Source organism: Equus asinus, chromosome 29 (assembly GCF_041296235.1).
Source record: "Equus asinus isolate D_3611 breed Donkey chromosome 29, EquAss-T2T_v2, whole genome shotgun sequence".
Lineage (NCBI taxonomy): Eukaryota > Metazoa > Chordata > Mammalia > Perissodactyla > Equidae > Equus > Equus asinus.
In genome coordinates, this window is record NC_091818.1 from 26309415 (window position 1) to 26336388 (window position 26974).

A 26974-nucleotide genomic window follows, 5' to 3' on the forward strand; every position below is an offset into this window, starting at 1 on the left:
TAATAATGTACGACTGAAATTTCACAATGTGATAAACTATCATGACCTGAATTAAAAAAAAATCTAAGTGTAATTTAAAATTTTCCAAGACACTCAAAATAATTAAGCCTCCCAACGTGTTTTCTCCACATAAAACCTAATGTTCAAGACTTGCTTTGTCCTTTGCTAGTTATCTTTATCTATCCTCAGATGCTTGACTTAAAAACTCCTAATTTATATTAGACTAATTTCTTCCACAATTTGTCAAGTTGAGGTGGACGAAACAGAGCCGTATTTTCTCAGCAATGTGCCTACAGGCAGTCATGGTTAACGAGATACCTGCATATGCGCACAAAAAGCTCCCTTAAAGAATGTTTCTCCTCTAAGGGCCTCCTACCCTTGAAAAAATTGTTCTTCAACAGTGGATCTCTTTGAAGGACTCCTACATGGAGCAATTCACATGTGTTTCTCTCTGAGTCATGGATTTTAAAGCAGGCCTCACCTTCCTAGGCCTGATAAATGTGTCAGACACAGGATAGGTACTTTTTCTATAAATAGTAAGAAACAGATTTAGAAAAACCAAAACTTTAAAAATTGTGCTGTTTAATACGGTAGCTGCTTGGCTATTGGCCCCCAGAAATATGACCAGTATGACTGAGGAACTGAACTTTTTATCTTTAATTTTAGTAAAAGTTTACAAACTGATAGTTCAGTTGTTAGAAATATTTTAGGTGTGTTTGGACCAACTTGTGAATCTCCATATTCAACTGTAAACTTTACATAATCTAAATACAGATGGAGTATTTCTGATGAGATTTAACATCTGAATCGAGGTGTGCTGGAAGTGAAAGAATACCTACCAGACTCCAAAAACTTAGTATAAAAAGTGTAAAATAGCTCATCAAAGATTTTTACGTTGAAATTATAATACTTGGATATAATAGGCTAACAAAAATATATTACTAAAATTTACCCTGTTTCATTTTACTTTTTTTTTTAAAGATTTTTTTTTAATTTTTTTTCCTTTTTCTCCCCAAAGCCCCCCAGTACATAGTTGTATATTTCTCGTTGTGGGTTCTTCTAGTTGTGGTATGTGGGACGCTGCCTCAGCGTGGTTTGATGAGCAGTGCCATGTCCGCGCCCAGGATTCGAACCAACGACACACTGGGACGCCTGCAGCGGAGCGCGCGAACTTAACCACTCGGCCACGGGGCCAGCCCCCATTTTACTTTTTTTAATGTGGCTACTAGAAAATTTTAAATAACGTGGCTCACATTATATTTCTATTAGATAGTATTGCTTTAAACAAAGATTCCCAAGAAATCAATTAGGATCTACCAATAATTCTTGAGGCTTCACCTGGCTAATTGCCAAGCTAATTGCCATCGCCATACCTCCCTCCCCAGGGACCTCAGAGATGTCATAATCTCGGGGATTCTCCACGGGGAAGGAACTGTGCTCAGGACTCAGACCCCTCCCCCATCAGCAGAGCATACGTTCAGCACTACCTAACTTCTCATGAACGCACACAGACCTCGGATGATTCTCAGTATAGACCCAAGAGTACGTACATCAAGGTGTCCATTAACTGTGAGCAACCCCACTCCAGGTGGAGTGTGTCTGATGCTAAGGAATTCAAAAGTAGTTTCCCATCAGGAAAAAGCTTGGAGGCCCCACATGAGCAACTCAAGCAATTAAAATCTAACCAGAATAATCTTTAGTTATGTCTTTTCTATTTGCAAAAAATGAAACAAATATTTGTTTGATATGATTTATCATCAAAGCAAATAGTGGAAAAGGATAAGTGGTCCAGTGCTGCTCCCTCGTTTCTGCAGCACTGTTCCACTGTGAAGTCTGACCCACCTGGTCACGTTATTCAACTCAGACAGAAAGAAGAATGAGAAGACGGTGCCTAAAGAGGACGGCAATAGGTGTTTCCTGAACTGAATTCTTCCCACCTGTGAGCCCTTTGGCTAAGCATTATCCCATTTAACCCTGACAGCAACTCCATGAAGAATTAGCTTTGTCCACATTTTACAGATGAGGAAACTGTGATGAAGAGGGTTAAGTACTATGTCCAAAGTCACACAGTTAGTAAGTAGTTGGGACTGAGATACCAACTTAGGTCTGTTTGACACCTAAGCCCCAGCTTTTAGCCCTACTCCTCATGAAAGAACCAAAATGACCTCCTAAAAGAACAAGGAATTCCTTTCCTCTGGCTGTGAACCACGCTATCCCAGCTTACCTCTGTATGGACTGTAAAAATATAAGTGAGTTAACCTTATCCTAGACCCATGTAGAATTTGGGTTACCACATTGTTATCATACCAGAAATGTGCCAGATGGAAGACCATGCCTGCCTCCCTCCCCAAATCAGATATTTCCTAAAAGCAACACTCCCCTCAACGCTCCCGCCCCCAGTCCGGTTTGGGCAGAGTTTCAGAATACAAGAGTTCCAAAAATACCTTCTAGCTGGAGTGGGCCAGGACTAGAACTTAGGTCTTCTAACATCTCGTCCTGGGCCCCTTCCCACTCATCATACCAACTACCTTTATTAGAAGTTTTTAAAGATTACTAAAATTGGAAGGCACTATGAAATACATGTCTAGGCTAATAACAGCTGAGAGAATGTATGCATTGATAACCTGTCTTATAGAGAATAATTAGTTCTAAAACACTCACCAAGTGATTCTTGAGAACTATACGATGGCAAAAATAAAACCATTTTGAGATTGTCTGTTTTCATTGAAAGACAATATTTCAAAGATTTCTAGAAAACACCATCTTATAGAACCTAATGCTTTAGAGAAATATCAGAAACTTGTCAAAGTTAGACAGCTAACCAGAATTTTTCATGATAATTAGCCAATTTTTGAAATGAAATCCTAAATCACAGAATGTGAGAAATTAAAAATTTACAGTGGTATCATGACAAAGTACCAGATTAAATTCTGAGGTGACAGAGTTTTTGATTTCCCCTGGTGCTCTGTAAAATCATCCTAGAAAGGAGTAGAAAGAAGACTTCTATTCAGGAAAGTCCCTTATCATTGGTTAATTCCAATAGCTCATTCCATTTTGGGGTTCCTTTAGTTTGCCTTTTTTCAATTCTCTATAATTTTATGTTAGAAAATTGCATTGAAAGTTATTTTAAACTTGCATAAAAGTGCATTCTTTCTGAAGGACATATAGTTCATGTATAAAAATTAACTCTATTTTCTCTTCTTGATAAAAGGTTTTCATACTTCCTTCATTTAGTGGTTTCACACATTTTATATGTTATATAAACGTTTTTGGTATATTGTTATATTTGTATATTATATATAGCAGATATATATGTTATTATATACTAGTCCTTTGATATATTTTATACATATTAATATTTCCAAAGCCACCTTATTGGAACTCTAATAGTTTCAATAGTCAAGAAGTTCTCATAAACTTCCAAAGTGCATAAACTTGTACCCCTGGAAGGAATTTAGCAGCAGAATATATGTGAATAGAAAACAAATTTTAATCTTAAAGAAAATTATTTTTGTGCTATTAAAATCAATGTTACCATATGTATTAAAAACCACTGATATTAAATAGGAAGAATAGTTTATATAACTTATATCTTACAAGTTTTATACATTGGATTTATATTCTCTAATATTAATTAGAGAAAATAAGAAATGAGTGTAGGGTTAGAAAAATATAGATAAGTATGGCCCTTAATTCTGCATGCTTTGTGGGCATTTTTCCGGATTCAGTTGTTTGAATCATTCTACCTTTTCTTAGTAACTTTGCTTGTATTTAGTTCGGGTTTAGCAGTATAGTTCTCCTTTAGGCTCAAAAGGACTGAAGCTTAGGTTTAATGCTATGCAAATCGACCTCATTAAAAAAATTTAATTCTGAAAATAGCTTCCTGCTATATTACTAGAGGCACCTGCATATCATAAACAACTTTATTTAACTTTTTTTAAACATAGATAGTAACTTTCTTTTTGACACTCAACATCCCTTTTCTATTTGTAATACTCCCGTTAACAGAAATGTGAGCTTAAGGCAGAAAAATAATACGCAGGGAACTATGAAAATCAGAATCTATTGGCCCTTTCTAAACGAGGCTCACATTAAAGATTGTTAATTTAATTTGAATTCGGTGTTTATATACTCTTTAGTAAAGCATTTGTTAAATTAGCACAGAAATGTCTCAAATGACATTCCAGCTTGATTTGGAAATGCATGTGTTAATCAGAACACTGCTTAATTTGAGGAAGAAAGATCCAGAGAGAAGTAGATGTACACATTGGTCTGAAGTAGTATTTCCAAGTCCGCATGTTGACACCGTATATATAAAATCTAGACTTGAAAACAGAAGTAGTACATTATAATTTTGAACTTCTCAAAGTCCATTTTTCCCACCTTACTATTTCCTCTGGGTAACAGTTGTTAATACTGTTGATATATTCTTGAAGGAGAGATCCAGGTTCTGCTTTTATCTCTTGAACCTTTTTAAGTCCACCACTTGTTACAAAAAGTCGCCGAGCTTTGCTATCATGTGGCAGCACCTTGAAAAGTGAAGCACGTAAAAATGTCAGCTTTTCTTTTCCAAGTTCGACTATTACTACTGAAAAGCAATAATATATCTGAGGAAATGGAAAAGAGAATTTATGTCCAATGCATGTGTAGCATAATGAGCCCAAATTTGCTGATGATTGGAGGTAAAATGCCGTCTTTTTAGAAACGTATTGACTTTTTATGTCGCGGAGATGGAATAAAGGCGGTGACACGAGCACAGGCAGTGGAGGTCCACTCATACATAGAACAGTGGTCAAGTGGTGTTCCCCCTGTGCCCACAGCCACTCCCGCTCTCTCCTCGACCCACAAAATCAAAGGCAAACCCTTAACAAGGCACAGAAGGCCTCTGTGACCAGCTCTAAATACCTCTCCAGCTTCCCTTCCCACACATCTCTATCCCAAATTTTGTCCAGCAACCTCAGAGGGTGCATGCAGGGCCATTTCTTGCCTTTGTCCATGCTGTTTCCTCTTCCTAGAATGCGCTCCCACCCTCCACACACCTCCTTCCATTTGCTTGGCTAACTCTTGCTCATCTTTTAATATTCAGCTCAGGCGTCACCTCCTTGAAGAAACTTTCTCTGGGCACCCGTACTCTCTTATCCCAGGATGAGATAGGCACTGTTCTTCTCTCATACCATCCATTAAACCCCTATTGCTGCACTGGCCACATAATATTTTAATTATCAGTTTATATGTCTGTCACATACAAATGTCATTGAAGGCAGAAACTAACCATTCATTCATTCATTTTTCTAGCACCCAGTGCCTAATAGATGCTAATAAATGTTTAACAGATGAACAAACATACTAGGAGTGGGCAGAGAAAGGAAATTGAGGAGATGTTAAAGAGAAAGAAGAAAAGTCGGGAAAGTAAAGTGTCAATAAATCCAAGAGAAGATTTTAAGAAACAACCAACGAGGACTAAAAAAGGCACTGGATTTGAGAGTGGGTGTTTGTGTGTTGAGAGGAAAGAGCCAGTGGAGATGAAGAAATTAATTATTCAAGACAACAACAACCAGGCAAGGAAGGTCCTGGAGCGGGGTGAGCTGGCCCATGGGAATTCCGCTCTCTTTCTTGGTCATCCCTACTATTCCCTCTGACAGAAACACCCTTTCTTTCCCCCTCCCCTCTCAATCTAAGGTCAAAACCAGCTTGTTCCACTCGTACTTCCTGCACTGAAGCCCTCTCTGAATACCTCAGACTGCAATCACTCAGTGCTTCTTAAAAAAAAAAAGTTTATCGTGAGCCTAGCACATTGAAGTCTTTTCTAATTGTTCTGTCTGGTCCCTGGCTAGATGATAAAGTTCCTTGAAGAAGAACCTCGTCTTATTCTTTTTTGTCTATCCCCCAATGCTTAACAGAGTATATGTAGGCATTTAACAAATCTTTAAAACTACAAAAGGATCTGGCTAGTAAAACGTTACAGATATATTGGTTTTAAATATTTTGTTTGACTTGGAGAGTTTTCATGACCTCCTATCTCTGTCCCCAGCTACATTAAACTAATACCTTTTTACCCTCCATCTTGCTTTCCCATCTCTTTCTTGTGCTCTGGTACCCTTAGATTAGGAAAACACAAAATTCTTCCTGAAGCAAATAGTCCCAAAGGCACATCTATAAGAGTATATGATATGAGATACTGTCTTTAGTTTATTTTATTTTGACTGTTTAACTTGCACAAATTCCACTGATTTATTTTTATTTACTTTAGTGACTTATTTTGAACTTTTTTTTTTTTTGGTGAGGAAGCTTCGCCCTGAGCTAACATCTGTTGCCAATCTTCCTCTTTTTTTTGCTTGAGGAACATTGTCGCTGAGCTAACATCTGTGCCAACCTTCCTCTATTTTGTATGTGGGACACCACCACAGCATGGCTTGATGAGCGGTATGTAGGTCTGTGCTGGGGATCTGAACCCATGAACCCTGGGCCACCAAACTGGAGCATGCAAACTTAACCACTATGCTACTGGGCTGGCCCTATTTTGACCTCTTAATTCAGGTTAGTGTTCATTTTCAGAGAAAGTTCAATAAAATTAGAATATGTCACTCAGTATTCTAAAAGATTAAACTATAAAATGAAACTTTCAGAAATAACGTCAACTATTCATTTTCAAGACTGTCTACAGATGGTCCACCCCGCTCCTTCCTCCTCCTCGCTCTTTGCTGATCAAAGTAGCATTACAACTGACTATTCAAATGAATGTGGCCCTCTGTCCATTCATAACTTTTTAAAATTAACCTTCACCATTTCCATGCTTTATTTCTTTAAAAAAACAACTTTTTGGTTTTGTGTATGTGTGTGGTTTTGGTTTTGTTTGTTTTTGAGTGCTTGATATGTGCCAGGATTGAACTAAACTTTTTACATATGACATCTCATTTAATCTTTACAATGACCCTATGAAATAGGTACTACTCTTATTATCCCCATTTTATGGGTAATCACACTAAGGTTTAGAGAGGTCAAGACTTTGCTAAAGACATTACAGCTGGTCAATGGACATGCAGGCAGCCCAATCCAGAGCCTGAGCTCAGAGCCGCTCTGGGGTGCTACTGCCAGAGACCCCCTCCTCTTAAATCAAGTCTCCTGAGCACAAGTCAACCAGTTCTGGGTAGTCAGGGCTGCCATGATTGTCAGTGGCTGTGGGACTGCGCCATTCTCCCTCAGCCTTTGCCATCAGAAGCCAGACCCGCTGGTCATGCCCACTTCTAGCAGCTTGACCTTCCACCTTACTACTTTTAATCTGCAATAATCTAAGAAATATGACAGCTACATTTGTTAAAACTGTTCATAAAACAATTCAAGAAACTCCGAATGACTGCCTGAAAGCATCTCCAGTAAAGAACATGAACTTTGTAAAAAACATTTCAGTGGCACAGAAACCTTTTTCCTTTTCTTTGTAAGATCTTTGCAGTGCTCCCAGATGAGTGAGACTAACAGACACTGCGAAATTACTAAAAGTTACTTATCAATATAAAATATCTGTTATGAGGTTCTTACGTGTTGACATACTATTTACTCCCAAAGAACACTAAAAAGGGCTGTAGAGAGGGGCTGTGAGGGAAGGGTGAGGAAGAAGGAGGAAGGAAGTGTGAATTATTTATGGGTGAATTCTATTAACCTATGTTAATTTTATTAACCTACGCTACCTTCCCCGTCAATATAATCAGCGAGAGTTAAGTAGTAAAACCCTGTCGTCATCTTAGGAAGAGAACACTGACCCAACAGAGGGAAGAAGTTAACCACGCATTTTCATTCTCTTCCCCCACGTCCAGGCTGAGAGCACTTCTTACCTTACTGAACTGTCCGACCACGTGCTTCAGAATATTGGGAGGGGCATCATACAGAAATGGCTCGAGGGCTGGTAGATAGGTGCATTTTTGTAGGATACTTTTTATGGCTTTTTTACTCTATTGAAATACAAAGCAAAATGGATACCAAAGTCAGTCATCGATGAAAACCTGACAAAAGTTCATGTCATATGGAATTTGAAAATGAAATCAATTTCCTGGTCTAACCTGCAGTTGTTTCAAATTTTAAACTAGTTGTCATAAAAACTCCTCTATCTTTCATTGGTTTTATCATAGAATACCCTGCCAGTTGTCTTTATGTTAAATTTTAAAATGTACAGTGTATTATTGAGCTCTCAATATACCTATGAGGAAATTAAAATTATAAAGCATAAAACAATAGACATTAAATTAGTATGTATATTTTATTAGTGTAAAAATTTGTACATACGGAACTGTGTACAAACAGGAACGTCCCATTCTTCCCAATCAACAAATATGAGAAAATACTTAGTTTATTGTAGAAAGTCATTATCGAGCATTTTGTGTTCTCCAAAAGGTTTCATGGCCTGTAGGTACGTGGTTAGAAATACTCTGCTGTGTGCATCATTCAGTGAGCTTTGCAGGTATGCTGCTGTAGCTCACGGGGAGAAATGGAAGCAAAGCGGAGGATCTACCCAACTGTGGGGAAAAGCTCCCTGCAACAACAGGGAGTGTTTCACCCACAAGCTAGAGGATAGGGCCCTGCATGGACCTTTCCCACTCTCCCCAGCACTGTGTATTTCACAGTGACACCACGTGGTGCTGCCCTCCTGCCACAAGTGGCTGAAGAAGGGTGCCCTTTGAGTGATGCACATGGCTGCAGCCAGCCCTGAGGCCATGGCTGGTTGTGGTTCTGTATCTTTGTGTTAAAGCCTGCCCCTTTCACTTTGGAAGGCTTCACAATTGGGCTTGTCTAAGCTGTTTCCCACTAGAAATCCGCACCTGCCTGCAGGTGGCTTTGTGCTTCGGTGCATCCTTTCTGCCTGTCCTCTGATCACCTATTCTCTCTCTCAGGCCTTAGCCGACCTAGTCTTCTGGGATCTTGCTACTGAACCTTTAGCAAGGCCTTTGAAATGTCAAGGAGGGTTTTGATTTCCACATCATGAATTTTACAATTGGTAAATGGATTCTGTAAAAACTTTCATCACATTTGTGCCATCTGTAAAGGATCTCTTGAATTTATGGTTTCCCAGAGACCAAGGCTAAGCAGCCTTGTATAACCTCTTATCTCTTGACATATTTGTCCTCAAACATTGCTTTATAAACCAGATAAAATAAAACAAGGAATGTAAGAAATGCAGCCCAACATTTCCCCCATAAGTAATATAACATAAGTTGGAATTAAACTCTTGATTCCCAGCACACCTACTTACACCTTTGTAAACCACCTTAGGCTCACGGTGACCTCAGCAGGCCAACTCTAACTTAACTGCTGTTGGTGACAAGGTCTCCTAACAGCGTAGCGGAGATCACATTCGCTGTACCATGCAGACAGCCTTACTCTGATTCTAAAAGTTCCAACTAGGCAATGTACTGTTGAGTTGTTAATCAAGAACTCCAGAAAGGAGTCTAATGACACTAGAAATTCACTGAACTTTACTCTCCTTAGTCAAAAAATACACTCAGTTTACAACCACTGTATACTTCTAGATAGGAATGTACGTCATGATTGATAATCAGTGGTATTATTCAGCATGAAGGAAACATTAGTACATTAGTTAAGATTTTGTTTACTTGTCAATTTCTGGACTTAAGTTTTTTTCATTGGCACCTGAGCTAACATCTGTTGCCAATCTTTTTTTTCTCCTTCTCCCCAAAGCCCCCCAGTACACAGTTATATATTCTAGCTGTGAGTGCCTCTGGCTGTGCTGTGTGGAATTCCACCTCAGCATGGCTGATGAGTGGTGCCATGTCTGCGCCCAGGATCTGAACCGGTGAAACCCCAGGCCGCCGAAGCAGAGCGCACGAACTTAACCACTCGGCCTCAAGGACTGGCCCTCTGGACTTAAGACTTTTTAACCACTTTATCGAGATACAATTTATATACCATAAATTCACTCACCTTAAGTGCACAATTCAATGGATTTTTAGTAAATTTACAGAGTTGTGCTACCATCACCACAATCTAATTTTAGAACATTTTCATCATCCCCAAAAGAAACTTCATGCCCATTTGTAGTCACTCCCTATTCCCTCTCCCACTCCCCGCCAACAGCCCCACGCAACTACTAATCTACTTTCTGTCTCTATAAACTTGACTCTTCTGGACAATTCATATAAGTAGAATCATATAGTATGTGAACTTTTGAGTCTGGCCCCTCTCACTAAATACGTTTTTGAGGTTCATCCATGTTATAGCATGTATCAGTACTTTGTTCCTTGTATTGTCAAATAGTATTCCATTACACGGATTTACCACATTTTGTTTATCCATTCACCAGTCGATGGACATTTGGGTTGTTTCCACTTTTGGCTATTATGAATAATGCTGCTGTGAAGATTCATATATATGTCTTTGCGTAGACAAATGTTTTCATCTCTCTTGGGACAATACCTGGGAGTGGAGTTGTTGGGTGATCATGGTAAGTTTAACATTTTGAGAAACCACCAAACTGTGTTTCAACATAACTGCAACATTTACACTCCCAATAATAATGTAAAAAGATTCAAGATTCTCCACATGATGGTCAGCACTTGTTATTATCCATCATAGTAATTATAGGCATTCTGGTAGGTGTGAAGTACTATCTCATTATGGTTTTAATTTGCATTTCCCTAATGACTAATAATGTTGAACATCTTTTCAAGTGCTGATTGGCCATTTATATATCTTATTTGGTGAAATGTCTATTTAAAGCTTTAGCCCAATGTGGGTTGGATTATTTGTCTTATTTTTGAATTGTAACAGTTCTTTATATATTTTTGAATACAAGTCCTTTCTCAAATGTGTGATTTGCAAATGTTTTTTCCAAGTCTATGGCTTGTCTTTTCATTTTCTTAATGGTGTCCTTTGAAGCATACAAGTTTTTAATTTTGATGAAACCCTATTTATCAATGTTTTATCACTTGTGCTTTAGGCGTCATATCTAAGAACTCAATGCCTACTCCAAGGTTACAAAGATTTACTCCTATGTTTTATCTAAGAGTTTTATAGTCTTAACTCTTATATTTAGATCTATGATCCATTTTGAGTTAATTCTGCTGTATGGTATGAAATAAGCATCCAAATTAATGTTTTTGTATGAGGATATAATAATTGTCCCACTTCCATTTGTTGAAAAGACTTGCTCTATCCTTTTCACGTTAAATAGCCTTTGCACCTTTGTGAAAAATCAGTTGACCATAAAAGGGTCTATTTCAGATTCTCAATTACATTGATATGTATTGCATGTCAATACCACACTATCTTGATTACTACAGCTTTGCAGTAAGTTTTGAAATTGTGCAGTGTAAGTCCTTCTTCTTTTTCAAGATTGTTTTGGCTAGTCTGGGTCCTTTGCATATTCATGTGAATTTTAAAGATTTTATTTTTTCTTTTTCTCCCAAAGCCCCCCAGTACATAGCTGCATATTTTTAGTTGTGGGTCCTTCTAGTTGTGGCATGTGGGACACCGCCTCAGCGTGGCTTGATGAGTGGTGCCATGCCCGCGCCCAGGATTTGAACTGCTGAAAGCCTGGGCCGCCGAAGCGGAGCGCACCAACTTAACTACTCAGCCACGGGGCAGGCCCTCTATGTGAATTTTAGGATCAGCTTCTCAATTTGGGGGGTGGGAAGCCAGCTAGGATCTTGATAGAGATTGTGTTGACTATACAGATCTACTTAGGAAGTACTGCCATCTTAACAATATTGAGTCTTCCAATCCAAGAACATGGAATGTCTCTCCATTTTGTCAGATTTTCCTTAAATTTTTTCAGCACTGTTTTGTAGTTTTCAGTGTACAAGTCTTATACTTCTTTTGTTAAACTTATTCCTAAGTATTTTATTCTTTTTGATGCTATTGTGAGTGAAACTATTGTCTTAATTTCATATTTAAATTGCTTATTACTAGCATATGGAATACAACTGGTTTTTACATATTGACCCTACATCCTGTGACTTTGTTGAACTCTTACTAGTTCTAGTATTTGTGTACATGTGGATTCCTTAGGATTTTCTACATACAAGATCATGTTATACGTTGGGTTTAAGATTTGTTAGCCTTTAGAAAATATGCCTTATCTTTGGTTATTTATGGCTGTGAGCAAAATAAAATAGCTCCTACAATTTCATATTGTGAATTGTACAGAAATTATATGGGGTCAACAAACTTTTATTTACTTAATTCAGTAAATCAATATCTTAGTTTGAACTAATGAATAACAGATTATGAATTTTGCTGTCACTGCATTTAGTAGCTAGTGTTTCTCCTTAGACATACAAAATACATGATGATGTCAGGGAAGGGGTCATAGGTTTACTGCTGTTTATTTAGGGCAACTTGAGTTTGAGCCTGATTTTCCTATGAATTAGCATAGCATCTATAGTTTTACATTCATTCATTTTTCTGTCATTTCTAAAAACTGACTCTGTCCACACTGATCAAAACTGTTGTTGTTGTAAAAACCACAGTGAGTGACTAGCAGCACTATTTTCTCCCTCTTAACAACACACATAAGAATAATACTAAAATTTACAAAATATAACTGTCAATACTATACAAACACTTGAAACCGCTCCAATTGTTTTTCACAGAAAATTAAAGAAATAACAAAAATTATTCAACGTTGCTTTCCTTAATAGATGACCTTTAATGAAAACTGCTTAAAATGAAAAGTGTTTATTACTCAAAAGTTAATTTGGTTCTGAAAGCATTCTGGCCCGAAGAGTTGTGCAGTCAGGTATTGCTTATGATGAGGATATGTTCTGAGAAATGCTTTGTTAGGCAATTTTGTCACTGTGTGAACAACACAGCCAGATGGGATAGCCTACCGCACACCGGGGCAATATGGGGTAGCTATTGCTTCCAGGCTGCAAACCTGCACAGCGTGTGACTGGACCGAATAATGGAGGCAACTGGAACACAGGGCTAAGTATTTATGTATCTAAACATATCTAAACAGAAAAGGTACAGTAAGAATACAGTAGAGAAGATAAAAAATGGTGCACCTACGTAGGGCACTGACCATGAATGGCGCTCGCAGGACTGGAACTTGCTCTGAGTGAGTCAGTGAGTGAGTGGTGAGTGAACATGAAGGCCGAGGGCGCTACTGGACACTGCTGCAGACTTTACATACACGGCACACTTAGGAGAGACTAAATTTATAGTGTATCTTTGTCTTTTTTATCTTTCTTCAATAATAAATTAACCTTAGCTTACTGTAACTTTTTTTACTTCATGAACTTTTATATTTTTTAAAAGTTTTTCATTCTTTTGTAATAACATTTAACTTAAAACACAAATACATTGCACAGCTGTACGAAAATTCTTTCTTATTTTATATCCTTATTCTACAAATTTCTTTTTTTTTTTGAGGAAGACTGGCCCTGAGCTAACATCCATGCCCATCTTCCTCTATTTTTTTTGTGGGACATCTGCCACAGCATGGCTTGACAAGCGGTGCGTAGGCTGGCACCCGGGATCCAAACTGGCAAACCCCGGGCCGCCAAGGCAGAGCACACGAACTTAACTACTGGGCCACTGGGCAGGCCCCAACTTTTTTCTATTTTTAAACTTTCTATTTTTTATCTTTTTACTTTTTCTTTTAAGATTTTTTATTTTATTTATTCATTTTGGTGAGGAAGATCAGCCCTGTGATAACATCTGTGGCACTCTTCCCCTATTTTATATATGGGATGCTGCCACAGCATGGCCTGATAAGCAGTGTGTAGGTCTGCACCCAGGATCTGAACCTGCAAACCTCAGGCTGCCAAAGCAGAGTGCAGGAACTTTTAACCACTACGCCAGTGGGTCGGCCCCTATTTTTTACTTTTTAAACTTTTTTCTTAAAAACTAAGACACAAACACACACATTAGCCTAGGCTTACAAGAGTCAGGATCATCAATACCACTGTCTTCTACCTGCACATCTTGTCCCACTGGAAGGTCTTCAGAGGCAATAACACGCATGCGGTTGTCATCTCCTATAATAACATGACTTCTTCTGGAACACCTCCTGAAGGACCTGTCTGAGGCTCTTGTTGAGGAGGTGTCACTCTTTTCAGAAATATGACCATGCTGGTTTGCCTAGTATGTTTCTTTTTTTCATCATATATTTGCTTGTAAGCACATAATGCCCCATTCCTCTCCAGTATGTACTACACATAATTGTATGTGCTATACTTTTATACAACTGGTAGCACCATAGGTTTGTTTACACCAGCATCACCACAAACGTGTGAGCAATGTGTTGTGCTATGACATTACGACAGCAATAGGAATTTTTCAGCTCCATTATAATCTTAATGGGACCACTATCATATATGCAGTCCATCGTTGACAGAAACATCATTATGTAGCACATAACTGTAGTTATTAAAATGAAGGGGGAACAGAGGAATACATCCTCATGACTTCGGGTTAGGCAAAGTCTTCTTAGATATCACTCCAAAAGCACAAGCAAAAGAAAAAATACGTAAATCAAATTTCATTAAAATTAAAAATTTTTCACTGCAAACAATACCATCAAGAAAGTAATAAGACAACTCACAGATTGGGAGAAAATGCTTGTAAATCATATGTCTGATAAGTACTTGTATCCAAAACATATAAAGAACACTTATAAATCAGTAATAAAAAAATAAATAGCCTAATTTTAAAGTGGACAAAGAGTCTGATTAGATATTTCTCCAAAGAAGATATATGAATGGCTAATAAGCACATGAAAAGATTTTCAACATCATTAGCCATCAGAGAAATACAAATCAAAACTACTATGGGATTTCAATTCACACCCACTAGGCTGGCTATAATAAAAAACAAAGATAATAACCAGTGTTGGCAAGGATGTGGAAAAACTGGAAACCTCACGTATTGCTGGTGAGACTATAAAATGGTGCTCATATTGGAAAACAGTTTAGCAGTTCCTCAAAATGTTAAACAGAGTTATCACATGACCTAGCAATTTCCCTTCTGGGTATCTACCCAGATACCCAGAGAAATGAAAACATACATCCACACAAAAACTTGTACAATAATGTTCTTAGAAGCATTATTCGTAATAGCCAAAGAGTAGAAACAACACAAATGTCCATCAGCTGGTGAATGGATAAACAAAATGTGGTATATCAATACAAGGAATTTTATTTGACAATAAAAAGAAACAACATATTGATATATGCTGTAAAATGGATGAGCCTTGAAACTTATGCTAAGTGAAAGAAGCCAGGCCACAAAGGCCACGTGTACTGTATCGTTCCATTTAAATGAAATGTCCAGAAGGGGCAAATCCACAAAGACAGAAAGTAAATTAATGGTTGCCTGGGGCTAGGCAGAGAGAATATGGAGTGACTGCTAATGAAGGAATGAAAATATTCTAAAGTTAGATTGTGGTGATGGTTGCACAGTTCTATGAATATACTAAAAACCATTGAATGGTACACTTTAAATGGGTAAATCATATGGTATATAAATTATATTTCAATAAAGCTGCTAAAAATGAAGGGGAACAACCCATGACAACAAGAAAACAATAATTAAATCAAATAATTATCTTAGAAATAATTTTATAACTAAGGTACCAGAAGGAACTTATTCAAATGCCAAAACTAAGATGGAACATTTCGATACGATGCCTCTAAATGAAACCAAATGAAAATGCAATTAATTGCCTGAGTATTTTCAAAACTTATTAGAGAAAAAGGATATATTTTTTTCAGTTTTTAACAAGATATTTGAAATAACATAGGTGCAGGTAGATAGTAAGGCTCTGTAAAAACATGCGAGAAGTTCCCAGGGGCTGCTCGTTGGTTCTCCTGGATCAGAACCAATTAGAGAATGTTACAGGAACTGACATGCCTTTGGGACAAAATGAACTTCAACATGGCCTTATAATTTGAGAGCTGCCACAGAGTAACAAATGAGAAATACCATTAGACAATTGCTGACGCTGTTGGATATATTTTTCTCTACTGAGATGGTGTCAAATCAAACAGACTTGGACTCTCATCCTAGAGCGTTTAAAACAACAACTGATAGAATCCAAGAGACCTGAGGGAAGAAAAAAAAATAATGATCCAGTCCCTACAATAAGAAAAGATCTGGATGGACTTAGAGCCTTGGAAAGATTGCTGACAGGATAATGATCGATAAAGATCCCACTTTTTAATTTAATACCCAGTGTATTTCCTGAAAGTAAATTTTGTATCAAATATAGGCAGAGGGAACCTTAACTTCTATCAGCAAACCTAAATGCGTTAAGAAAACTGCTTTTGTTAAACTAAAACACAATAAAAACTATCTTACTTCAAAAAGTGAAGTTTTCAAACTTATTTTACTCCAGTGATATTTATACAACATAAAATCATAATAATTCATTAACAACCAAGTTAAATAGGGGCTGGCCCCGTGGCCGAGTGGTTAAGTCCACGCGTTCCGCTGCAGGTGGCCCAGTGTTTCATTGGTTCGAATCCTGGGCGTGGACATGGCACTGCTCATCAAGCCACACTGAGGCAGCATCCCACATGCCACAACTAGAAGGACCCACAACGAAGAATATACAACTATGTATCAGGGGGCTTTGGGGAGAAAAAGGAAAAAAATAAAATCTTAAAAAAAAAAAAGTTAAATAAACTTAGTAGTATATAAGAAGCATGCGGTACTACCTAAGAGGCTATTTGCAAGCTATAATTACTATTGACTCCACTATTAATTATTCATGCTCTAGCTCATGTATTTCCTTATTTCCAAAACTTAAAGGAAAATAAAAGTTGTTAAGTGCAGGAATCTGAAAGTGATAGAGACTATTTTTAAAATATTAATAATTTATCTATTGATAGCTTAGAAGTTGAATATAATTACTGTTATAGCCTGGGCATAGCTTATGCCTGCGAGCCCCTGCAGAGGAGGCCACAGTCATTGGATCACTAGAGGTAAGGGTGGGGAGGATGGGAAATGAGGGGGAGTGAGGAGGAAAGAAGAGGAAGTGGGAAGAGGGAGGAAGAGAACAATAATGGGATAAAGAAATATGAGACCAAACGAGAACTACATATATAGGGTACAATTGTATATATGTAAATCAGCTGTACTTGAACAACTCAAAACTGGAAACAGAATGGTGGTTTCTCACCAGAAAGTCAAACAATGACAGAACTGTTAAACAGGAGAAGACCTTAGCACACTGTCAGACTTACTTTCTCCGCCAAGCCTTGCCAAGGAATGCACTCGACATGGGAGAAATGTAAGAGAAGCCCTACATCTATTAAATCATCGCTTTGATCCAGAAAGTCTTATAAAAATTGAAAAAATGTTCATCTTAGAAATCAACTTTCCTCAATGAATTTGTAGAGAAATAACCTGTGAACATAACCAAATAAACAGAAATTCACTTTTCTAAAATTTATAAATCAAGTAAATGATTCACTGTTGCCTATCACGTTGAGCCCCTCAGCCACACAGTTCAAGTGAACTTGCGGCCGCATTATACCGCCTAAAGGTTGTGTCAGCAAACGGGTTTCCTATTTGCCAGTTTATTGTTTTAATTAAAATTTAAACGTAATTTAACTTACTGTTGCTAATTTTATTTTGAATAATTGTCCTTTCTGTGCACTTCTCTCTATCCAAGTCAATTCTGAAAGCTGCTTTCAAAAACTTTCATGTTTTCCTAATAGCGAGTATGCTGGGAAACATTTTTCCCCCCTCTGAAATTCTAGAATTGTTAAACAATCCATCCTACTTTATGTTCATGTTTTGTGAATTATTTGAGTAGCTAGTAAAACTTTTTCCAGAAAGCTTGCTTTTTAAAACATTGCATGATTTAAAGATATTTAATTTAGTGAATGTTATGGACATTTTTCTTTTAAAGAACAAATATAAGACAAACAATTAAAAGATTGATTATGACTTTAGGAATACCCTCTGATCAGTTATATTACCTTTGGAAAGTACCTTAAATTCTTCTGGACTCAATTTTTTAATGTAAAATCGACTAAAGTTCTCTCCAGCCAATTCCAGCTCCAAAATTCTACTATTCTCCAATTCCTATTCCGTAAGAAAAGTCATCAGAAATGTAGAATGCAACAAGCATTCATTCATTTTACAAACAACTGTGCACCTGCAGAGAACTTTCTTTAAAATGTATCATTGACTTTTAGAGACAAGGGTAACCCATTTTTAGGCAAGACTCACCTCAATTCTTCTGATAAATTTGTATTTCTTGTATTTCAGAATAAAAGCAATATTGTCCATAATGAAAATTAAAACATTTTAAATTACATATCTTTAAGAAAGAGTCAAAATATAACAAATCTTCGTAAAACAGTTAAGAATCAAGTACTTACTTTTACTTGAAGATCCTCAGAACTCTCTGTTGACATGTACAGAGAAAGCAGGACCGGCAACGTGTTGGTGACGGCGACGGCCCGGGCGTGCTCGGGAGTGTGTCTGCCGATCTGTCCCAAGGCCCACGCCGCAGCCGCTTTAATGTGATCTTCGGGTTCTTCTGACAAGCAGAGCGACAACTGGGGCACACCCTGCCGTGTTGATCAAAAGAGCAAGCGCATGAATCTAGAGCAGGATTAAAGCCTTCCGTGTCTCTCACATTAGAAGGAATCATTTGGGCCTTGATCCTTTTTTTCCTAAACGGTTCAATAAATGAGCACATCACACCCTGTCATTTTTCAAGTCAATAAAATGACTAGAACTAATTTACCTTAATTATCTGTAACAATCCAACTAAACTAAGAATATCTCTGCAGCGTTTACTCCCCAAATAGAGAGGCATTTAACCAAACAACAGATGCCACAGACTAGTATGTATGCAAAACCAGATTCCACTGTGACAAATTAAAAGTGCTTAGATTTTAAAACCTTCTCTTTTCCTTTGTTAAAAAGTTAATTTAGAATCCTTAAAAAAAATTGCCTTTTCACAAGTATAATAGACCTGAGAACAAAATAACCACTATACATCTAAAATCAAATGAATAATATGAGCAAGAATCCTATTTAAGTAACTTTCAGATTAAATATATTCACGAAAACCTTTCCTGAAATAGTAAATAAATTTCCATTAATTTTGGTCAACTTTTAAGCAATAGTTTTGCCCATTTTAATATGACTGAATGTCAAAGTAGAAACAATTGCTTTTGCTACACAGATAGCATGTGCTTACATTTTGCATTTTAGGCTTCAATTTTATCTAAACAACCAGAACAGAATGAACTAAAGGGCATCAAATCCATCACAGTTTATATATCCAAAGAGGAACCAAATAAATCAAATTATAATTCCAGATTCTGTATAGGCATAATTTTCCAACTAATTTGAGACGATAATAATTATCCCCTTAAATTTAGTACCACAAGAGCAAATACCACGTGGTCACGCTACCCTAGCCAAGGCCGAATGATCTATGGACCGCCTTCCTGCACCTTTAAATTTGGTTGTTAAGACCGACTTCCTGAAGAGACCTGCACATTTCTCCACTGGGTCCTTTCTTACAACTAAAACTGTGTGTCTGCCAATATGAAAGGTCAAACCTGTCTTCAGAATGAAGCAACTTTCCAGAAAGTCCATACTTCTGGGACATATCAAGATGGATGCAGCAGGAGGAAAAGAAGACAGCCCCCCACCCCCCCCTCCCCCAACTCTGACTTCCTGGTCTCGGTTGTTAGGAGAGCAAATGAGATAGGGAAGAGGAGTGTGCTTTGAAGATTCTAAAGTGTTATTGAAGTGTGAGGTGTTGTTATTAGTCCTTACAGTATACTGTAGGAAGAGGAAAGAATGAGACTGTACTGTGTGGTTTGCCTCAAACTGCGGCTGCCCCCTTGATCTTCAATCAACTGAAAGACAAACTAGGTGGGAGTGGCCAGCAGCAACCCTGGACCAAAGGAGAGGAGCGCCTCCTGCTTCCTTTGGAGAGATACAGGAAGCAAGAGCAATGGCTTCTCCTTTCATCATTCCTCCTACACGTAAGTTAAGCATTCTGACTATCCACAGAAGAACCGAGAATCGGCAATCCCGGCACCATCCCTGCAGTGACCCTTCAGAAAGCAGCGCTCCTGCTCCAGTCACTATCAGAGTCTTCGGTAACAGAAGAAAAGGAAAAGCACGGGATAAAAAGGGGGAGAAGCAAAGAATTATCACGGAATAGGTAGAAAATAAAGATCTGAGGCTCCTTTTATGCTGAGGATTAGCAAGGGATGAAAAAATCCACACTTCTGTTTAACATACGGCAGCAGGTTTCCCATGCTGATAAGACACCCACACCCTGGAGGGTCTCCGGAGATACTGTGGGCACAGGGCGGAAGCATGCCTCAGGGGATCAATATTTACTCATTCAACAAAGATTTTTTGAGCACCTACTAGGTGCCAGGGCTACACTATATGGTGGGTTAATACCGAGCTGTAAATTGAGATAAGGCAAAGTCCCTAGAGCAAGGAAACAGAAACACCACTATCCATCAGAGACGTGTGCAGTGAACTGCCACATCTAAGAGGAGAAACCAGTTCCTGAGAGCTGATGGAAAGGAAGTGGATAAAAAGGGATGTCCTCACCACTTTCGTCTCCTACCCAAATGACAGGAAAGGGGAGAATGTATGGATCTCTGAGAACAATGAAAACAACGATCAGCCATGTTGTTTGTAATGGTTGTTTTTAATCAAAGTATGCTTTACATGTTGGTAACTATGCACAGCCAGTCCTTCAAGACACAAATACGCTTAATATTTAAATACAGATAATAGCAATACTCAAAGGAATTGATATTTGTTGATGTTAAACACTGAGTAAAACTTTAAACCTCCCTCAAAATAAACCTTACTTCAAGCAGTGTTTGGGAAATGTACTAATAAGCCTCGAAAGAAAGCTGAAAAATTCTTTCGGTAATTCTCTCGCCCTCATCAATTCTATTTTATACTCGGCGGGAGAGTATTAATCTGTGGCTCTATCTTAGAATATCTCACTGCAATAACTAGAAGGAGATGAAGCAAGAACCAACCTTGGAAATGATCACCGCCATCGCCAGGTTCTCAGAATGAGCCGCGACATAGCCGAGCATCATGATGCCCGGCAGCCTTATGTTTCCCTTGCAGGACCCGATGCAGTCGATCACGGCCGCAACTCCCCCCGCGTTAACGATCAACTGCGACAGCTAAGAGAAAACGAGAGCCGGGTACTCGTGACCGGAGCAGAAGATGATCTTTAAATATTACTTTAGGATTGCCAAATATTTTTATTTAGGACATAAAAAATCCGGTAAAATCTGAAATATCATCTAGTGAAATTATATTAAAGAAATGTACAAGAATAATAATCCTGCCATTTCAAATGTACAGATATACTCACTGTGAGGAGCTCCACTCTATGGTTTTTTCATGCATGGATGGCACAACTTTTATTCCTATTACAATGGATGTCAAAATTCCTCACCTACACACCAAGCCTAGGGCTAGTTCATAACTAGCTAACTACTGAAAGCCCCAACTACAGTGCGTGAGTATGAAGCAGCTTAACCACTGAATGTTGAAAGATAATGTCAGACTTGAAATATTCTAGTGTAATTATCCCCCACTTGCTAGCAATGATTACTAGTTGATTGCACCTCAATCTTGAAAAATCTCAACCAAATAAAGATGTTAGATGAAAGAAGGAATGAAAACTTTAAAGTTTAGTGAAATGAAATTGATTAGTCAAAATATACACAGAAAAAGATACATCTTCAGAAGCCACCCAGGCTTGCTTCAGCTCTACTCCTTTGGCATCTAAGAACTCAGAGCGGGAACCACCAGGTAAGAGCAGCTATTACATGGTTACACCAGGCTGGGGGGCCTGGTGGTCTCTCCCGACCTGGAAGTGTACTATCTCTCACTACTCCCAGCTGACCGAAAATGACAAGGATGACAAAGGTCCACAATCCCCACAATCCAGAAATGGAAAGCAGAAAATGGTCAAAAACTGAGATTTCAGACTCAAACTCCATTGATATAACCCTGTGTTTCTTAACTGGGGGCACTTTGTGCCCTGGGAAACATTTGGCAATATATGGAGACGTGTTTATTGTCACAATTGGGGGAGAGGTGCTACTGGCATCTAGTGGGCAGAGGCCAGGGATGCTGCGAAGCATCCATCCAGCAGTGTCCAGGACAGCCCCCCGCAACGAAGAGTTGTCTAGTCCCAAACGCCCATAGTGCTGAGGATGACAGCCCTGACATAAGCAGATCGTGTGCCACGTCACTGAGGCCCTGTAAACACGTTGATGTTTCACTTAAAAACTAAAACTAACTACATATTATTGTATTTTGAAGCTTTTCTTTTCTTTTCTTTCTTTTTTTTCCTTTTACCTCAGGTGTATGTTTTGCAATCTCCCTAATCAAAGTAGAAGCATTTTTCTTCACGTATTCATCTTTGTCCTTCAAACAGGTGAGCACAACTGGAAAAATCTCTGCTTCAACCACCATTTCTGCCAGATCCACAGAATGTTTTGCAATCTGACTGAGAGCCGAAAGGATCTGACGCTGTTAAGCAAAAACCAAAATAAAACAAAACATTACTACATGGAGTCCACTGCAGAGTTCAGATGTAATTCAAACAGCTTTAGACATATTCAAATTCCTTTATAAAAAGGAAAAAACGATTACATATCCAACATAACCTAAGATTTCTGAGTCTCAAGACATTCACATCCCTGTTTTATACAGAAATAATCAATTTCTTAAATTCCCTAATTTCCAAAATAAATGTCTTAGTTCTCTGTGGACTATTTAAATCTCTATCTATTGCACATGATCAAAGAATGTGACCTTTGAATGAATACTGTTTCTTAATTATATTCTATAAGGTTTTTAAATTCTTAATGTTAACCAAGCAATGGAAAGTTCTTTGAGATGTTATCAGCATCATGCCAAAAATAAGGTGTTAGTTCTGCATCATCATAAGCACGGTAATTTTCTTAAGAAATCCACATATAATAGAGGTGGGCTGGAAGACCTTTAGCTCCCTTCCAATTCCTGAGATTTAATCATTATGTGATTCCTTATTTTAATGATTAATGTTAATACTGATACTACTTCTGATTTTCAGCATTGCACATATTTTTCCCAGTTATGTCTTTATTGTATAACCCTTACAGCTTAATTTTCATATATTAAAAGACCAAAAACATAATATATTCATATCTGTTTTCAATGATAATTTACATTATTTTAAAATGTATACTATTACTCCATACCCATTTCTATTTTCTTAGCTTATCAGCCTGGCCGTTTATTTTTAGGCTTATTTTTGAATACCTTCAGTTTAGCATCGGGGTTCAGGATCATCTGGGCTAAATGAGCAATGGCCCCTGCATCCACTACGGTCTGCGCTAACTCTGGAGAATGCTTTGAAATATCACTGAGGGCTGAAGCAGCAATCCTTTTCAAAGCAACTTCTGGCTCCTGGATACAGAGTACTAAAAGAGGAACAGCTCCCGCATCCACCACAGCTTGTGACAGTTCTGTGGGTCCAAGAAAAGTAATTAAGTGAGTATGGGTGACTGACCCTTGTGCAAGCCATTTTTCACCCTGACAGATACAGCAAAGAAAAAAGGGGAGGGTGTACTTCACTGTCTCGACATCTGCATTTCAAATCAGCCTTTCTGGTTTCATAAACCATGTGGACCAATCCTGAGCTGAAAAGAATACAGGTCAATAGATGGACCTCCATTTACATGAACACATTTGAGGTAGATTAGGCTGAAATGGCTTGTTATTCTTTTTTTTTTTTTAAGAGAGTAAGCAGATGTCAGCTGTTTAAGCTCTGACAATTCTGCACTTCTCAATAGACAAGCATTTTATGCATGGTTTACAATAACAGAGAAAATTAAAGTACCAAAAATTTACCAACCACACTAATTAGGCAGTATTTTGTGCTATTTACATGAATAAACATTAACATGAATCTTGTGCCAATAATGTTGATTTTTAAATTCCTTTAATCTTATACTTTTAAAAGATTTTTAAAAACTTTGTGCAAAATAAAAAGGTGCATTTTCATTGTGCACATAAAAATATTTTCAAACACGAGAACTACAACTGAAGAACAAATTTTAATATATATCAATGTTAATGTTTAGATAAAGGAATAAATTTATCTCAACCATTTTACATGTCACAAATAAATATGTTTTAAATTTACATGTTGATTTAGTTGTGTGTCCAAGAAAAACAGCTATAAATATAATACATTTTAAATTATAGAGAATGGGAGACAGTCAGACAGACCTATATAATATAGATGTAAAAAATGTCTTTTGAGAAGCATAAAATGTCCTAGTTACAGATTCTACTCTCATTGTATTCACAGACTCTCTTACTGAATCACATACACCCATTTTTAAAATCTCTTCCTTTCAAATTATATTCCCATTTTCCCAGATTTGTAGTGACTTGATAACTTATGTCTTAATAGCCAAACTAAGATATCTACTCAGCATATCACTTGAAGTCTTTGAAGAAAATATGGTATTTAATTTTTCAAAAGATTGGTAATATCACATTTTCTAAATGGAAATAATGTTCGAAATACACGTTAATGTCCAATATTTGTTTTCTTTAAATTATTAGAATTATCTTAGAAATCCCAGTATTGTGTAAACAATTCATTCATTCTTTCACTATACAAGTATCAATGGAAGGTTACTATGTGTCAGACATTCAACTCTGGTGCAGATGACACACTTCTACATTTGAACACTAGACTGACTAGCAAATATGTTTCAGTGTTTAAAATCTAGTGTAAAATATGAAATACAATGGGAAATTAACATGTAATCTCAAGAACCAGAGGCAGATAGGAGGAAAGTGGTTAAAAGAAGAAGACAACAGCAGCAACAAACCGGAGTATCAACCGAGCAACACAGCAGACTCCTCAAAAGCATCTCTGGGATTCTACTCCGATTGCTTGAAGTTCAACAAGACAGCAGCTGCAGCAGGTGATCACCGTTTCCCTCCTGCCACTCCCACCCAAGGGAAATGGGAAGGAAACACCAGGTGTGATGTTGCATGTAATTTCTAGACACAATTCTCATTTTATGTTAATTATTGGCATGTTGCTTAATTTAATTCAGTCCAGATTATACGGGTGTTGTGTAGTAATATGAACTCTATCCGTACATATTTAAGGGCACCTGGCATATATATAATGGGATGAACATTTTGTTTTGAGAGAGAATATAAGGATTAGTTCATCTGTTTATATAGTCTCACTTTTATACATAGTTTCCAAGAGCAAAGAATATGCAGCAAGTTACAACTGCTTAAAAGTACTGTTAATAAAAACTTAAGGTTCTTTTAAAAAAAATACCTATCTTTGTAATTCTGATATTTTATCATTTCCTTGAATAACTATTAGAGTGCCATATGCTCCTTTCCCTGAACTCTATCATGTTAATAACAAAGCAAACTTCGATAAAGTTTGGCTTGTTACCCCATGCCATCCTGAGCTGTTTCCTCTTCTCTCTAGAGCAATGACGTTGAGTGCGGGGAAGGCTGGAGACAGCATGGAGGAAGATTTGTCGTGAAGCTTGCAAGGACCTGGACTGGGCCTCGCAATTTTCTACTTGCAGTTTCACATACTTTACATCTCCAAATTTATATGATGCTACAAAACCAGGATCTGCTCCTAGGTGGCACACGTTATTTATAAATAATGTTGTTCTACTTTCATACACATATTAGGTATAAAACAGTGGACATATAAGTAAAAATACAGTAAGCCTAAAGAATGCACACTATTCTATGTTACACCTACTATAGGCTATTTCGTCCTGCCTCTGTCACACTTTTTTCTATGGCATATCTTTCTCCTCTTCCCTACTTTTGCTCCCTCGGGCATTTCTGTGCCAGTCACTGTTGGTGTCTACCCAATAGCCTTTGTCAGCCAGGACATGGGCTTGTGAACCAATCCTGGCCAATGGGACATGAGCAGAAGTCAGCAGGAAGCCACCTGTGAGAAGTTTTCCTCTGTCATAAACAGATACACAGGAGGAAACACTGCCTCTTCTCTGCTGGACATAGTCGTGTCTGCAGATGACATCTGGAACTCCTACATCCATCTTGCAACTATAACAGAAGAAATCACCAATACGCTGAGGATGGCTGAGTACAAAAATGAAAAACATCTGGGTCCTCCATGACACTGTTCAGCTGCATGACCGACCTTGGAACTGCCCCGACTCTGAACTTTGTGTCATGTGAAATTAAAAATGTCCTTACTGTTTAAGCCATTTGTAGTTGATATTCTGTAGCTTATAGCCAAAAACCTCCTGATAGACTTCTGTTCTCTCTCATGCTCAGTGTATGTACCTATTTGCCTCACTTCCTTCAGTCATTGAGTGTTCATTAAGTGCTTACTATGTGCTAGGAACTTGGCTAGATGTTGGAGAAGCAGAATCGAGTAAAACACTGCTCTGTTCTAGAAGGCTCTGCTCAGGGTGAATATATGAACAGGCTCCTACCAGCAGAGAACAGAGCTAGGAGTCGATTCTGTGGAGTGTTGGGGGAAGATGTATACAGGGTCCATTTCAGGGAGTGCTTCCACCTTACTTCCTTCTCCTTTTTTCTTTGGTCCCATGCTTTCCTATTCTAACAAAAGCAGTAGTAACCCAGACACATACAAAATTCTGACGTATTTAAAAATAACTTCCCACAGGAGAAATCTCATGGAGCTCCTTTTTAGACTCCAATTTGGAAATGAGTTTGGGCTCAATTAACTATCATGTTTATGAAATCAGGACTGGTATGTACAGAGTCAGATGCTCATAAAAGGTCTGACCAAAGACAAGCAGTGAGCCAAGAAATTTATCTTCATTATCTGAGAAATCTTAGCCTCATTTTAAATTTTAAGTGAATCTTCAAAAAATTCTTTAAAAGTACATCTTCTATTGTGCAATAACGTGACATAATCATATATACTGTTGATAACAAAATTAAAAGT

The 26974-nt window shown here is 37.8% G+C and overlaps 1 protein-coding gene across 6 annotated transcripts in view; it reads right to left on the reverse strand.

Moving 5' to 3' along the window:
- Nucleotides 1–26974, reverse strand: part of SPAG6 (sperm associated antigen 6) — a 65951-nt gene that overhangs the window by 1644 nt on the left and 37333 nt on the right. For 5 of the 6 annotated variants that reach the window (XM_070500950.1, XM_044762297.2, XM_070500948.1 and 2 more), the window contains 6 exons: nt 23290–23495; nt 22342–22515; nt 21000–21152; nt 18342–18533; nt 7830–7946; nt 4384–4529 (listed from right to left, as the gene is read on the reverse strand). In XM_070500950.1, the coding sequence (XP_070357051.1) occupies nt 4384–4529; nt 7830–7946; nt 18342–18533; nt 21000–21152; nt 22342–22515; nt 23290–23495 (988 nt within the window). The remainder of the gene's footprint in view (nt 1–4383; nt 4530–7829; nt 7947–18341; nt 18534–20999; nt 21153–22341; nt 22516–23289; nt 23496–26974) is intronic. The other variant, XM_044762299.2, reaches the window with a different exon arrangement.